This window comes from Hypanus sabinus, chromosome 1, assembly GCF_030144855.1.
Source record: "Hypanus sabinus isolate sHypSab1 chromosome 1, sHypSab1.hap1, whole genome shotgun sequence".
In the NCBI taxonomy this organism is placed as follows: Eukaryota; Metazoa; Chordata; class Chondrichthyes; order Myliobatiformes; family Dasyatidae; genus Hypanus; species Hypanus sabinus.
This window is the reverse complement of record NC_082706.1, coordinates 126,608,557-126,624,711: the sequence shown is the minus strand read 5'-3', so window position 1 is coordinate 126,624,711 and position 16,155 is coordinate 126,608,557. Positions and strand designations below refer to the sequence as shown.

Genomic DNA, 16,155 nt, shown 5'->3' with positions numbered 1-16,155 from the left:
ATTACCATGGTACCGGAAAGGAAGACAAGTGCCATAATGATGCAGGCAGAAGGACAGGTGTCTACGTTGGCTTCGGACATCCATCATTTACAGCAGAAGGTAAGCCACATCCTTGTCTCCTTCTCAGTTAAAGTTGCAAAATTTCACTGAACAAGGGATGTTCACCTGGAAATTCGCCTTTGGTTAGTTGAACTTGTCATGTTGTATAGTGGCATTCGGGTGTTTTGCTTTGTTTTCCAGAATCCAGTGAACTTTAGTGGATCCAGTAATCTGCATGCTGATGAATGAGGATGTATTTCTAGGCAACTTAATCTGTCCGTATTTAGTCGACTGCTTATTTCCTACTTGGGCATCCCATGTGAATAACAGCCTCTATTTGATGTACAGCGGGATCTTAGGGTCCAATTCCTTAGCTCCCTGGCAGCAGAAAGGGTGATCGATACACGTTGATAGACTGGTAAAGAAGACCTATGGCATGCTTGCATCATTTGCTAGGGCTTCGAGTATGAGAGTAAGGAAATCATATTGCAGTTATACAGAACTTCACTTCCATGTTACTGGGAATTTTGTGTTCAATTCTGGTGGCCCCATTTCAGGGAGGATATGGGTGAAGAAGTAGTTTACCAAGATGCTGCATGGTTTTGGGGGTACAAACTATAAGGAAAAGTTATACAAACTTGGATTGCTTTCTCCGGAGCATCGGAGCCTGACAGAGCTAGAAACCATTTTGCAAGGTAGAGAAATCAAATACTAGAGGACAGTGTGTTTAAGGAGTGAGGGGAAAGTTTAAAGGAGATGTGAGGATTAAATTTTTTAAACAAGCATGGTGGGTACCTGCAATGGACTGCAGGGATCATGATGGAGACAGATACACTGGTGGTCATTGGGAATCCATTAGACACAAGAATGGACAGGGAATGGATGGACATGGGTCATGTACAGGCAGGAGAGACTTAGTTTAACTAAAGAATCGGAGTGTAAGTCAGGCACACTTGTGCAGTAGGACCGTTCAGGAATGGCATGGTGGCATGCCTGGTAGGGCTGCCACCAGAGACCTGGGCTCATTGCTGATTTTAGGTAGTGTCTATGTGGTTTCCACATTCACCCAGTGGCCACGCGTGTTCCCTCCAGGCACTGCATCCAGTGAAATGTGGATTGATGGGTTAATTTGCCCCTATAAAATAAGCCAAGGTGAGGGTTAGCATCTGGGAGGAGTTGATAGGAGTATGAGGGTAATTTTTAAAAACGGGTGGATAATGGTCAGACAGACATGGTGAACCAAGAGGCTTATTTCCAAGGGCATATGAGTCTGTCTTTTCTTTTGTTGCTACATCAGTGCAAGTGTGTTCTCTCCTGTTTTTGACTCCATGGGACAAGCATTAGCAGAAATATAAAATGCGACACATTTTCTATGTCAGGTCACTCAGTATCTTGGATATGGGCAGACTTTGAATAAGGCTGTGGGGAGAACATTAACCAGGACCCTGGAGCTTGAAGCATATGTAAATGAAACTTCAAAATCTATAAAAGGTAGGCACTGTACATCATTCATTGATAGTTTGGGGATTTAATGAAAACTCAAACTGGTTTCACAGTTCTTGTCTGCTTAAAATAATGTCAGGTTCTGCCAAATCTATGCAGATGTACAAGGTAGAAAGTGCCATCTGCTGTGTGTTCCACAGTACAGCGGTGTTGAAATACCCTCTTTCTTTACATTACATTGAATCTGAAAGGTTACATCAATCAGATAAAGTAAATGTCAATATCTGGATAAATAATCAGCAGTTCAACCTCAAAAGTCTTAAATTTACAACTTTTAGAATGACAACCTTAATCTCATTTAGTCTTCAACACAATGAATTGAAGTGCAAAAAGCATTAATATGCACATGTAAATCAATGGGATCTCTCCTTCAATGGAGACATGGAAACAGGGGACAGATTTGCTTTTCACTTCAAGCGCTAAATCCATAAAGCTTGCCAGTCACTGCTCATGCTTTCCAATACTCGATTTTGTTGAGTTCAGTTTATGGGAGGAGAATTGGGAGGTAATAATTTTGCAAACCAGCTTTCTAAGGTAGATTTCTCTTTTACGATGTCACCCACTTCAAATGACTATGCTTTTAAAATCAATGCTGCCTTCAGAGCCTTGGAGATTGAATTGTTGATAATCCATACAGATGTGGATATTTACTTTAGGACCCAATAATCAATGCAATCCTTGGGATTCTATGTGGATATAACACACAGTTTAAATTGAATCCTTGCAAGAGAATGTGTCCAGTGAATGCAGATGGAATTATGATGCACAAGGATTTTCAAATCTAATCTCTAGTTAAAACAGCCGACTTGAATGAGTACTCAGGTTGAAGTGGTTTGGGAGCATTCAAGCCAGTTAAAATTTTCCATTAACATTGCTGGAAAATGCCCTTGAATTCTGGTTGAAGTGATTTCCTTTTCAATTTTGCTGCAGGCTATGGGCCATCTCTCAGGAGAGATTGTAAATCAGTCACCTACACCACATTCTACTGTGACCAAGATGTGTGAGACTGGCAGTGTTCACAGGCAATTTCCATCTTTTCCCTATAATTCTCTGGAGGGCCTCTTACTATTGCTCTGTATCTCCCCCTGATGGAAGATTCTAGATTGAGTGTGTTATTATAGGAGTGCACATGGCTGCCAAAGTCAGTGTAGGACCCGTTTGTGTAAGAGTAGTATTTGAAACACTGGAAGCTAAAATTCAGATTTATGAAGTGATTCAAATGTGATTCAAAAATGTACTTAAGAATATCTGCTAAACATCATTATTAAACAATTTTCAGATGACTTCAAATTACTCTCCTCCAATCATTCCTCTTCCTTTCAAGAAGGTACCTATTTTCTCCCCAATATTTATAGCCATATTTAAGAAGTAACAAATGAACCTTGGATTACTTTCTTATCTATCCAGTTGTTTAAATATATTTATTTCCAGGATTTGGGCATTGTTGCTTGCCCAACCCTGTTGTCTGATTTTTGTGCTAAACTATTTTCAATATATTTCTGAATCTACTGTATGCCTTAGATCATGGAGATAAGTGTGGGCCAGACTGAGGCAGGATGCCAGGCTTCATCCTGAAGATCACTACTGAAACAGCTGGGTTTTTAGGGTTCTCTGGTAGTGTCATAGCCACTGCTACCAATACTGGATGTTTTGTTCATTTCCAGGTTATTTTATTAATAAAATTTGTGTTTTTAAACTCTTGCTCCAACATCATTGGTCCAGAATTCTGAATTATTAATTTGATAACAGCCACGGGGATATATGGGGTGACCGGAGAGGTGTAGCATCTCTGGTGAAAGGGCTTGTTGTGTACGTTCTGCAGCAGCTTACTCACATTTAGTCCCAACTGGACACACACTCGCCTGTGGCTCCAAGTAGCATTTTGCATGCAACAGTGATCAGATCCTAGTACAGGTGGGCTTCGACAGGTTGGCTAAAGCAGGTGAGGGTAGCTAGTACCCCACTGAGATAGGGGCATGGCTTGTCTTGGCATGCGAGGTCAGCCCCACTGGAACAGATGGATGAGATCACTGTGAGGTCCATTGGCTAGAAACATCGATTGCTTATTCATTTCCATAGATACTGCCGAGTTCCTCCAGCGTTTTTTGTGTGTAGCTTGAGAGAACATTTAAGTTAAACATGTTTTTCTCAATTAATTATGAATGAAATTCATGATACATGGTCCATGAAGGAGGCTAAATTAATGCACGTAGATTCATTGTCACAGTATGTAATGGAAGGGAAATAAAAGAATGAAAGAACAAGCACGTAGAATAGGAACAGGCAATTTGGCCCTTGATATTGTGTCAAACTAATTAAATTAATAATTAAATAAATATTTAAACAAATCCCTTTCACCGATGCAATGTCTGTATCCCTCCATTCTCTGCACATTTGTGTGCTTACTTAATAGACTTTTAAATGCCTCTGTTGTATTTACCTCACTACCACATCAACAGCATTTTCTGGTCACCCACTGCTCTCATAAAAAGCCTGCCCTAAACATATCTTGGGACTTAGTCCCTCTCACCTTAAATGCATGCCCTCTAGTGTTAGACATTTTGACCCTGGGAGAAAGCTATTGGCTGCCAGTCATAATCTTACAGACTTCTATCAGGTTACCCGTCAGCCTCTGCCACTCCAGAAAAAAACAAAACACAGAAAAACTAATATCTGAAGTTTACATTTTTAAAATCTCCATTCTAATGTAACTCTGTGCTGTTAATGATGCAATAATTAATTGGTATCCAGTCTCCAGTGTGAAGGATGTTTAACTCTCCTTGGTGAGTTCAGTTCATATCGGGCTTCACATCATGTGCTGGGTCAGCCAGACAACAAGGTGACAGTCAAGTTGTTGATCTTGCATTTCTGCAATTAACTCTGGACTTCTGCTAACTGTGCATTTGGCATCACTGGGAAATTTTCCATAAATGAGGATCATCACCTTTGGATATTTTGGCACAAATTTTATAGCTTAATGGTTACTTATGAGCTGCATGTTCACTGACCAGCATATTCTAATCTGTAAAATTCTGCAGAACCGAGCAAACTAAAGGAGCTTTTTCTTTTTTTATGGATTCATAGTTCTAATTAGACATAGTCTGTCAACTGTAGGTGAAGCTTAGGAAGAAAACTCAGTCACAAACCATAATATTTGATAAAAACGATATTCCCTTTGTACCACGTGAATGTTGCCATGGGGAAATCCAGTGATTAACAAAATACCATTACAATTTTAAGTAGATGTTATGCTCTAAGTAGCAAAATTTTCAGAAATTATTTTAAAATGCATGGAAAAAGGCTTACTTTTAGATGTGGTTGATCATGAGCTGTAGTCCACAAACTGGAAATGTGTTCATAGGTTTCTGAACTCCCTGACCAAATGAGAATTAGATTTTGGTTAATATTGTATTGAACTGCAAGATCAGTTACAAGGACGGGATATAAGTCGATAGGGTATCAACATGTTTTTGTCACACCAGTTCTATTCTCATCCTGCCTGCCAGTATGAACTTGTTCAGTAGCTGGGTTGTTGTTGAACTTCCTTGAATTGTTAGAATATTCAATATTCTTTTTCAGTTGACTGAACTAATGTTCCCATTGTTTGTTCTTAGCTGTTGCAGTCATAGCGAATCGCATGAATGGGACTCTGGGCACTGACCTGACCTTTTACAATACCAGTCTGAACCACCTTCAGCATGAAATACTGGCCATGCTGGAATCTATGAGAAAACGAGGGTTCAATCAATCACAAGATACCGCAGAAACCAAGCTAAAGTGAGTTATTTTTAAATTCATTTGTAGGTCGAGGATCTCATTGGCAAAGTCCCTGAACTGAGGCTTTTTCAATCAACTAATCATCAGTGGCTAACAATCAGATAAAGGCAAGGCATTCTCCAGATGTCAGACTTTATTCCCTTAAAGAAAATAGCACGGTTTTTTAAACAAAAATACGGTGCTTTTGCAGTTGCCGCTATTAAGGGAAACTTTTTATTCTGGATTTCATTAATTTCTCAGATTTAAGATCCCTGGTAGTAACTGTAGTAAGGGTTGAAAAGGCTCCTATATAAATAATCAATGCCTTTGTATACTGGGTTCTGTCATAGAACCAAGTATTCAGGGAAACCATTTATGGGCATTTGGAACTGGTTAAAGTGTTTAAGGGAATATGTATGTGTTAACAATGTTAATTGTGTTTGACCAAGTGATTTTTTTTTTAGTTGAGATGTTAGGGAAGATTGTTGAAAGGGATGTGATGGATGCTGTTGACGTGGATTATCTGAAGGTTGCATGCCAAGTGGCAGGTATCAGATAAGGCCAATGGATCTAAAGCAGGGACTCCCAACATTTTTTATGCCATGGGGCCTCACCATTGACTGAGGGGTCCATGGACTCCAGGTTGGGAGCCCCGATCTAAAGGTTCACAAACAGCATTGATAAGAAATTCCTCTGCCCTTCCTTATAAGACAGTCAGAAATATTTGCTTTTCATATAGGAGGATGGTGGTAGTTTTCCAGGGTTTAGATATGGATATGGAGGCATGTAGTAAAGTAGGCCGTAGCTTTCTAAAGGGAAACCTTGCCTGACAAATCTGATGGATTTCTTTGAGGAAATAACAGGCAGGATAGACAAGGAGAGCCAGCCTGAAGAGAAGATAGGCTGACTGGCAGGAGCCAAAGAGTAAAATTAAAGGGGGCCTTTACTGGTTGGCATGGTAACTAGTGATGTGCTGCAGGGGTCAGTGTTGGGACCACTTCCTTTCACATTGTATGTCATTGATTTGGATGAAGGAATTGATATCTTTGTGGCCAAGTTTGCAGATGATATGAAGATAGGTGGAGGGGCTGGCTGGCAGTGGTGAGGAAGCAGATTGGCTGAAGCAGGACTTGGACTGATTGGAGGAATGGGCAAAGAAGATGCAGATGGAATATAACGTGGGGAAATGTATGATCGTGCACTTTGACAGAAGGAATAAAGATGTGGACTAAATGAGGAGAAAATTCAACAGTCAGAGGTGCAAATGGACGTGGAAGACCTCGTGCAGGATGCCCAAAGAGTTAACTAGCAGGTTGAGTTGGCAATAGGGAAGGTAAATGCAATGCTAGCATTCACTTAAAGAGGACTAGAGTACAGAAGTAAGGATGTAGTGACAAGGCTTTATAAGGCATTGGTCAGACTGCACTTTTAATATTGTTTGAACAGTTTAGTGCTGGCATTGGAGAGGGCCCAGAGGAGGTTTATGAGAGTGGTCCCAGGAGTGTTTGATGGCTCTGGGTCTGTACCTGCTGGAGTTTAGAAGAATGAGGGAGATCTCACTGAAACATCAAAAATTGAAAGGTCTTGATAGAGTGGGTGTGGAGAGGATGTTTCTTGTAGTGGGTGTGTCTAGAGGGCACAGCCTCAGAATTGTGAAATGTCCATTTAGAGCAGAGATGAGATGAAATTTCTTCAGCTGGGGGTGGTGAATCTGGGAATTCATTGCAGGCAAAGTAATTGGGTATATTGAAGATGAAAATTGATAGATTCTTGATTAATCAGGGCATGAAAGGTATGAGGGGTATGGCAGGAGAATGGGATTGAGGATGATGATGGGTCAGTCATGATGAAGTGGTGGAATAAATAGCCTAATTCTGCTCCTCTGCCATATGGTCTATGGTCTATGGTGTACAAGATAAGGTCCCTAAGTTTGCTCATCACCATGAGTATCTCAAGCTTCTCACTGGGGTTGAACAAATACACAGGATGAATGGAAAACCATGTCCACTCCAGAATTCAGGTCATTCCAAACCTGTTATCAAGATGTAGAACAGAGGCTGAGCTCCAGGTGATCACTGGCATAAGAGATAATGGACTTGACATTAAAGCTCATTGAATCAACGAGTCAAAACTAGAATAATCTTCCACAGTAGTATTTGCAAGTATTTCAGCTACATTGTCAGACTGGATGTTTTGCTTTGAGGAAAAAAGGTTAAAGGTTTGGTAGGGGTGCATAGCATTAGAATGGGTTTAATGAGGATAAAGAGAGGGAAACTGTTCCCATTAGTGGATACATCACAGACCATGGGACACAGATCAGCTACTCAGTTTATCCTCTTCTAACCTACAGAATGTTGTTTTATTTAGCGATACAGCGTTGAGCAGGCCCTTTCGGGCCTTTGGGGCACACTGCCTCAGCAGCTTCACAACCACAATTAACCCTGACCTAACCACAGAGCAATTTACAATGACCAGTTAACCGACAGGGTACGTATTTAGACTGTGGGGAAAAACTGGAGCACCTGGGGAAAATTCACGCCTTCCACAGGAGGATGTACAGAGAACAACACCGGAATGAACTGAGATCTAATAGCGTCATACTAATGGTGACACTCCCATCCATATCAGCACCGCTCCCCCTCCCCCCCCCCCAGATCCCCAGATGCTACCTCTCATCTACACATTGGAGGCAATTTACCGTGCCCAATTAAACATGCCGACCAGCACATTTTTGGGATGAAGGGAAGATACAAGAGGGATCTAGGGGAAACTTGTTTACTTTTGATAAAGATAGGAACTAAAATAGATGCTCTGAATGGTTTTCTTTGTTGTCGTTATTTCATCATATCTCTGTAATTTGCCCTCCCTGGAAAAACAACAAGAACTGTTATTTAAGATTGCCAAAATCCTGGAGCCCTGTCCTTTCTCTCCACCACCAAACTCAACGGTCTGATGACACCCCTCTCCGTTGTACGTAGACTTTAGCACTCTAATGTGACTGAGCTGAGTTTTCCATTTGCCTGACCAGTGACCTTTATCAGGACTCCTCGGAGCCCTCTGCAGTGATAGCTTTCAACAGAACAATGCTCCTGGTGTGATGCATACCACACATCAGTTTTCAGCACAGTTTTTTTTAAATCTTCATCATTAGATTCCACTTCTAAAACCTTGGCATTATGGTCATGTAGGAATAGATTTGCAGGGTCTCGAAGGGTGCACTGTGAGTTTGTGCATTTGTTCTTCGACATGACTGATTAATTTGCTTTGTGAGTTGAGAATTGACTCTTCCAGAGTTTTGAATGTACTATGTTTGATGTGCCAGCCTTGATTCCAGTAGGTGCAATCTCACCTCAGAATTGCAAGTTCCTGTGTTTGAACCACCTGCAGGAGTCTCATGCATATCCTGATTGGTCACCTCAGAGCAGATCCCTACTGAGTGTTTGAAAGAAAACGTAAAATAAGGATGAGGCAGCATGGTAGCATAGCTGTTAGCATACCAATATTACAGCACCAGAGACATGGGTTCAATTCCGCCATTGTCTGTAAGGAATTTGTATATTCTCCCATGGTTTCCTCCAGGTGCTCGGGCTTTCACCTGCATGCTAAAGGCGGACAGGTTGGTGGTTAATGGTCACATAGGTGCAATTGGGTGGTGTAGGCTTAAGGGCCAGAAAGACCTGTCACCATGCTGCATCACTGTCGGGGGACTTCAGCCAGTCTTTTTGGAAGAAATTGCTGCCTGGTTATCATCAGCATGTAACCTGTAGCACCAGGGACACGACACACTCAGCCATTGCTGTACTGGGAGTAGGAGTGCCTACCGTTCCATGCCCAGAATGCACTTTGAGAAATCTGATGACTTGGCTCTCCTCCACCTACCTGCATACAGGCAAAAACTAAAGAGCAAGGCTCCAGAGATGAGGGTGACAAAGAGGTGGTCACCGGAGGCTGAGGAGCGGCTATGGGATTGCTTTGAGTCAGTGGTCTGGGCCACGTTCAAGGACTCATCAGAAAATATGAACCAATACACCATGGTTGTCATGGACTTTATATAAACAGTTGTAGATGAGTGTGTCTCCACAAAATCATTCAGAGTCTTCCCCAACCCAAAGCCCTGGATGAACCAGGAGATCCACAGTCTGCTGAGGGCCAGATCAGAGGCATTCAGGTCTGGTGACCAAGTAAAATACACGAGGAACAGTTATAATCTCCCGAAAGCCATCTCACAGGTTATGTGGCAATTCCGAACTCAACTTGAATCACTGAAAGATGCTGGACAGCTGCGGCAGGGTTTCAATGCTAACACCACCCACAATGTGAAACCAAGCAACGTAGGTGACAACAGGGTTCTGCTCCCAGATGAACTCAATGCTTCTTATGCTCACTTTGACCATCAAAACATGGGGCACCTTCAGGAACTCCCTAGTGACTGTGAGATTTCAGTTTCTGAGGCCAACGTGAGAGCACCCTTCAGGAAGGTGAACCCACAGAAAGCATACAGCCCAGACAGGGTGTGTGGCTGAGTACCAACAGACCTCTGCTGATCAGTCAACTGGAGTGTTCACTGATACCATTAACGTCTTGCTTCAAGCAGGCTTCAGATATACTAGTGCCTAAGAAGAACCTGGTAAGCTGTCTCAAAGATGATCATCTATAGCACTTACATCCACTGATGTAAGGTTGGTGATGAAACATAACTGTCAGAGTAGACTTGATGGGCTGAATTGCCTAATTCTGCTCCTATGTCTTATAGTCTAACTCCTGCTTGAGAAGCGATTTGGAACCACTCCAATTTGTGTACCGTCGCAACAGATCAACAGCAAATGCCATTTCATAGGTCCTTCACTCAGTATCTGGACAGCAAAGATGCATACATTAGGATGTTTATTGACGATAGCTCAGCATTCAATACTGTCATCCCCACAAAACTAATCATAACCTTGGCCTCAGTACTTCATTGTGCAATTGGATCCTCAATTTTCTCACTTGCAGAACCCAGTAAAATTGGATTGGCAACAAAATCACCTCCACAATCTCCATCAGCACAGGTGCATCACAAGGCTGTGTGCATCGTTCCCTGCTCTGCTTCCTTTAAGCTTATGAGTTTGGCTAAGCACAGCTCCAATGCCATATTTAAGTTTGCTGAGACATCACTGTCATTAGCTGAATGAAAGGTGGTGATGAATCTGTATTTAGGAGTGAGATTGAAAATCTGCTGAATGGTGCCACAAGGGCAATCTTTCACTCAGTGCCAGCAAGACCAAGGACCTGATATTGACTTCAGGAGGAGAAAACCAGAGGTCCATGAGCCACTCCTCATCAGGGGATCAGAGCTGGAGAGGATTACCGGCTTCAAATTCCTCGGTGCTAGCTTTTCAGAGGAACTGTCCTGGTTCCAGCACATAAGTGCCATTATGAAGAAGGCACAGTAGTGCCTCTACGTTCTTAGAAGTTTGTGAAAATTCAGCATGTCATCTAAAACTTCTATAGATGTGAGGTAGAGAGTATATTGACTGCACTCATCATGGCCTGGTATGGAAACACTAATGCCTTAGAATAGAAAAGCATACAAGAATTAGTGAATAGAGTCCAGTCCATCATGGGTAAAGCCCTCCCTGCCATTCACCATATCTACATGGAGGGTTGTCGTTGGAAAGCAACATCCATCATCAGGGACCCCCACTATCCAGGCAATGCCGTCTTCTCACTACTGCGATCAGGAAGAGGTACAGGGACCTTGTGACCCAAGACCCATGACCTATACCACCAGGTTGAGGAACAGTTATGATCTCTCAACCATCAGACTCTTGAAACAGAGGGTATAACTTCACACAATTTCGCTTATCCTATCACTGAACTGTTTCCACAATCAATAGACTCACTTTCTAGGACTCTTTACCCATGATCTCAATACTTATTGTTTATTTATTATTATTATTGTTTTTGTATTTCCACAGTTTAGTGTCTTTTGCACATTGGTTGGGTATTTCATTGATTCTGTTTCTTGTAATTGTGAATGCCCGCAGGAAAATTAATCTCAGGGATGTATATGGTGACATACATGTATTTTGATAATAAATTTACTTTGAACTCTGAGCTTTGTATCTCCAAACAATTATAAATAAATGAAGGAGTGGCAATGGCTCTGTTTCAGAGACACCCCAATTTGTAGTTTGCTGCATGCCACTTCCAAGAGAGATTTGCTTTCCTACCTGCACTCCTCCTGTGTTTCTATCAATCTCTTGCTTCAGAGCAACAGCCTTTTGCTTCTTGGTCTTTTCTATTCTTGCTTGGCAAGTGAATATCGAGCAAGGGCTGGCTTCCTTCCAAATAATACTTTGGATTTCAAACTGATGGACAGGCTCCTCCAAATCAAGCTATAAAAACTCAAGGCATTTTTTAAAATCAGCTTTATTGGATTGAAAATTGATTTCTTTTTCCAGAGCAAAACATAATAATGACTTTTTCTAGGTTATTCCCCACAACACTCGTGGTTTGATTGAACATTTCTCAGCTGGAGTCATCCCTGCATCCTTGATGCCCTGTAGATTTGGTCTTGGGAGTACATGGGAATACATAGTTCCCCATATAGTTCGTGCATTCAGACTAGAATTATTGATACTGGACTGTTTGTGGATAATACTGTGCTTTAGAATCTGTAATACCATACCTGCAGATGATTATGTCCAACGTGACATTTATCAGTTTCCATCATTTTGTTCCACCTATGAATCTAGGGCTGCGGAAGGACTGCTGATGCGGGTGCAGAAGGAGTTTCAGAAACCTTATAAAGAATTGGGGCAAAGCAGAAACCAAGTAATGGACGTGTTGATGCAGCATAGCAAGAAGTTGCATGAGGCTCAGGACCTGGTGAATGAAGCACGCCGCAGCACCAATCAAACTAACTGGCTTCTCCACAGCATCTCAAGCAACTTAGCAGAGCTCAAGGTAGAAGAGAAATGTTCAGAAATATAGAAACCTATATAGACCATGTCACAGGAATTAAAGTAGATCACCAACACTATCTGCCTCAGAATCAAGATTAACATCACTGGCACATGTCATGGAAATTTGTTGTTTTGCAACAGCAGCACATTGCAACACACAGAAATAACAATGTAAAAATAAGATGTGTGTAAAAATATAAATTCAATAAATAGTGCAAAAAGAGAGGAAAATGTTGCGGAAGTGTTCATGGGTTCATTGTTCATTCAGAAATCTGTTGGCAGAGGGGAAGAAGCTGTTCCTGAAACATTGAGTGTGTGTCTTCAGGCTCCTGATTTCCTCCTTGAAAAGATGGAATAAAAGTAGCAATGAAAAGAGGGTGCAATGAAAAGATTTGGGTGATGGGGGTCCTTAATGATGGATGCTGCCTTTTTGAGGCATCATCTTTCAAAGGTATCCTAGATGCTAATGAAACTAGTGCCCATGATGGAGCTGGCTGAATTTACAACTTTCTGCATTTATTTCCAATCCTGAGCAACCAGTTAGAATGTTCTCTATGATAACTCTGTGGAAATTTTTGAGTGTCTTTGGTGACATTACCAATTCTCCTCAAACTCGTAATGAAATGTAGCCACAGTTGTGCCTTGTTTGTAATTGTGTCAATATGTTGAGCCCAGGATAGATAGTCTAGAGATGCTGGCACCCAGGAACTTGAAACTGCTCACCCTTTCCACTTCAAATCCCTCAATGAGGACTGATGTGTGTCCTCTTGACTTACCCTTCCTGAAGTCCACAATCAATTCCTTAGTCTTACTGACATTGATTGCAATGATGTTGCTGTGACACCACTTACAAATCTGATTTATGTATCTCATTCCTGTATACCTCCTAGTCACCATCTGAAATTCTGCCAGTAATAGCTGTGCCATCTGCAAACTTATAAATGATGTTTGAGCTGCGCCTGGCCTCACAGTTGTGGGTATTGAGAGAGTAGAGCAGTGGGCTAAGCCTGCATCCTTGAGGTGCGCCAATGTTGACTGTCAGCAAGGAGGGAATGTTATTTCCTATCCGCTCAGACTGTGGTCTCTTGGTGAGAAAGTCAAAGATCCGGTTGCAGAGGGAAGTATAGAGACCCAAGGTTTAGAGCTTTTTGATTAGAACTGATGGTAGTGATTGTGTTGAATGCTGAGCTGTAGTCAATAAACAGCAGTCTGATGTGAGAATTACTATTGTCCAGGTGATCCAAGGCCAAGTGGAGAGCTAGTGAGATTGCATCCACTGTAGGCTTTTTGTGGCGATAGGCAATTTGTAATGGGTCCAGGTCCTTGCTTAGGCTGGATTTCATTCCAGCCATGACCAACCACTCAAAGCACTTCATGACAGTACATGTGTGCCATTTGGTGATAGTGGTTGAGGCAGCTCACCCTGCTCTTCTTGGGCACTGGTATGATTGTTGCCCATTTGAAGCAGGCAGGACCTCCAACTGCAGCAGGAAGTGATTGAAGATGTCATTAAACACTCCCACCAGTTGTTTGGCGTGGATTTTCAGATCCCTACCAGGTACATCTTGCAAGGGTTCACCCTCTTGAAAGATGTTCCGATGTTAGACTCTGAGACAGCGATCACAGGGTCACCAGCTACTGCAGGGATTTACATAGATGTAGATTTATTCTCCCTTTCAAAGCATGCATAAAAGGCATTGAAGCAACATTGTCATTCATGTTGTTAGATTTTGCTTTTGTAAAGGCCTGCCAGGGTTGATGTACATCCAATTCCATCTCTAACCTCAACTGGAATTGTTTTCTGATTGTACCTGGGCATTGCATTCTGTTTCTGACTTGTACAGATAGCAGTTGTATTCTCTTGGATTTACTGGGTTAAGTAATAACTGGAAAGAAGTTTTCAAGATGATTTGATGAGATACAGTACTTGCAGAGCTGATACTGCACAGCTTAGAGGAACTACAATTAGAAACTCTAGTCTAAACTTACAACTTGCACTCTGCAGATGCAGACCTGGAGCAGCAGTCGATCTGTAGGAACTCAGTGAGTTGACTAGCATTTGCGAAGAGAAACTGTCAAATGTTTCAGGTTAAACCCCTGCATTAATCCTTTACCCCACAGATCCTGCTCGCCCCATTGAGCTCCTCCAGCAGGTCATTTTATTACTCATTCAAATTAGGAAATGTTTCTGCATTGCATGCTAGAACTGTGAAATTTTCTTCTACAAATAAATGATTCTTTTGTCAGTAATTTCAAGTCTGAGATTGAGAGATATTTATGTGCCAGTGATATTTTACTCGAAGAGGCAGGCATATAGAGTTAGGGTGCAAATCAGTTATGATTTTGAATAGTAAAACCATCTCAAGGAGCTAAACACTTACCTTTGTCCCTATACATGGGTCTCAGCCCAAAACATTGACAGTTTACTCTTTTCCATAGATGCTGCCTAGCCTGCTGAGTTCCTCCAGCATTTTGTGTGTGTTGTGTGGTACAAAATTAGCCTGGACATAAAATACAAATGGTAATGGCGGAGGGGTGTTCCTCTGACTCGAGTTTTGTGATATGTACAAATGTTTTGAATGAAAATGTATGTGGTCTGATTAGTAAAATTCCAAGTGGCACAATAAGTCGAGGGTTATGAATAGTGAAGAAGGTTGTCAAAGGATACACAGGGTACGGATTAGTTGGCGACATGGGCAGAAGAGATAGCAGATGGAGTTTAATCCAGACAAGTGTGAGGTGTTGCATTTCTAGAAAACTGTCTATATTCTAATTTTCCCTAAAGTGACCTCATTACCTAAATCTATTTTTTGTTTCACATTTATTGTTATTTACTTCTTTACTCACACAAATTCCATAAGAGCAAATTTTAAATTGCATCTCAAATAATTTAGTCGTGATTTGTGGATTTTGGGAGGGCAAATTTCCAGTTTAATTTCTACTACCCAATAAGTTGGGGGTATACTCTGCAATAGGGGTCGCCAACCTTTTTATGTGTGTTAATGAGCGGACGGTGGGTGAGATAAATACCATAAAAAACTTGAAATATGGGAATTATCCATTTAAATACATCTAGTTATGTTTTGCCTCAAATTAATGAATAACGCATGCTAGAAACCCCCCGCGGGCATAGGTTGCCTGCCCCTGCTCTACAAAGTAGATGGCAGTGAGTGATAAGTGCCTTGAATATTCTTCTGGGGGAGGTCGTTGATGCAGATACGATAGCGACATTTAAGCGGTATTTAGGCAGCAAGGGAATAGTGAGATAAAGTTTATGAGCAGGCAGAAAGAATTAGTTATTGTTGATTTAGAATTGGTGGGCCTAAGAACCTATCTATGTGATGTTCCTGTACTCTATGATTTTCGAAGCTTTTCGCTTTAAGGAAAACTGTCCAAGTCTTCAAGCATAGGAATTTATTTCACTGAAATGACAATAATGCATTTTGCTCAGCTTTTTCGATTTACAAATATTTGATCGGTTAAATATTTTACAGGAAGCAATCTCTTTTGTAAATCAAGGAATGGCTGTATTCTCAAGCTCAGTTGGCATAGGGCACAAAAATGGCATTGAAATGTGCTTTTGATTTTAGAATTGAAAAGTACAGATAAACCTTATACTCCAGATTTATGTAGTCCTGCTGGAACTGTTAAATCAATGTAATATCAGCCTACATTGAATCTGTAAACATGTACCTTTGTAAATCACTTCCAGGCAAGAGAAAGAAACCAACAATTAACACATCCATAATTAGAACTTCTTTGTTCAAATAACCAGTGAACTGGTTATAATTGTTTACTAATTGTATGGGCTTTGTTCCCATAATTGAGGGTATGCTTTCCCCGCTAAGGTCTGGCAAATAAAATTATTAGCAAAATTAAAATGTGCAGAGTGGGAGGTAATCTTGTGACA

General features: G+C 41.3%; 1 protein-coding gene across 2 annotated transcripts in view; it reads left to right on the top strand.

The window, feature by feature from the left end:
• lama1 (laminin, alpha 1) overlaps window positions 1-16,155 on the top strand; it is a 340,811-nt gene that overhangs the window by 233,747 nt on the left and 90,909 nt on the right. For both annotated transcript variants that reach the window (XM_059975999.1, XM_059976007.1), the window contains 4 exons: window positions 1-99; window positions 1,419-1,530; window positions 5,157-5,319; window positions 12,036-12,246. In XM_059975999.1, coding sequence (XP_059831982.1) covers window positions 1-99; window positions 1,419-1,530; window positions 5,157-5,319; window positions 12,036-12,246 — 585 coding nt within the window. The remainder of the gene's footprint in view (window positions 100-1,418; window positions 1,531-5,156; window positions 5,320-12,035; window positions 12,247-16,155) is intronic.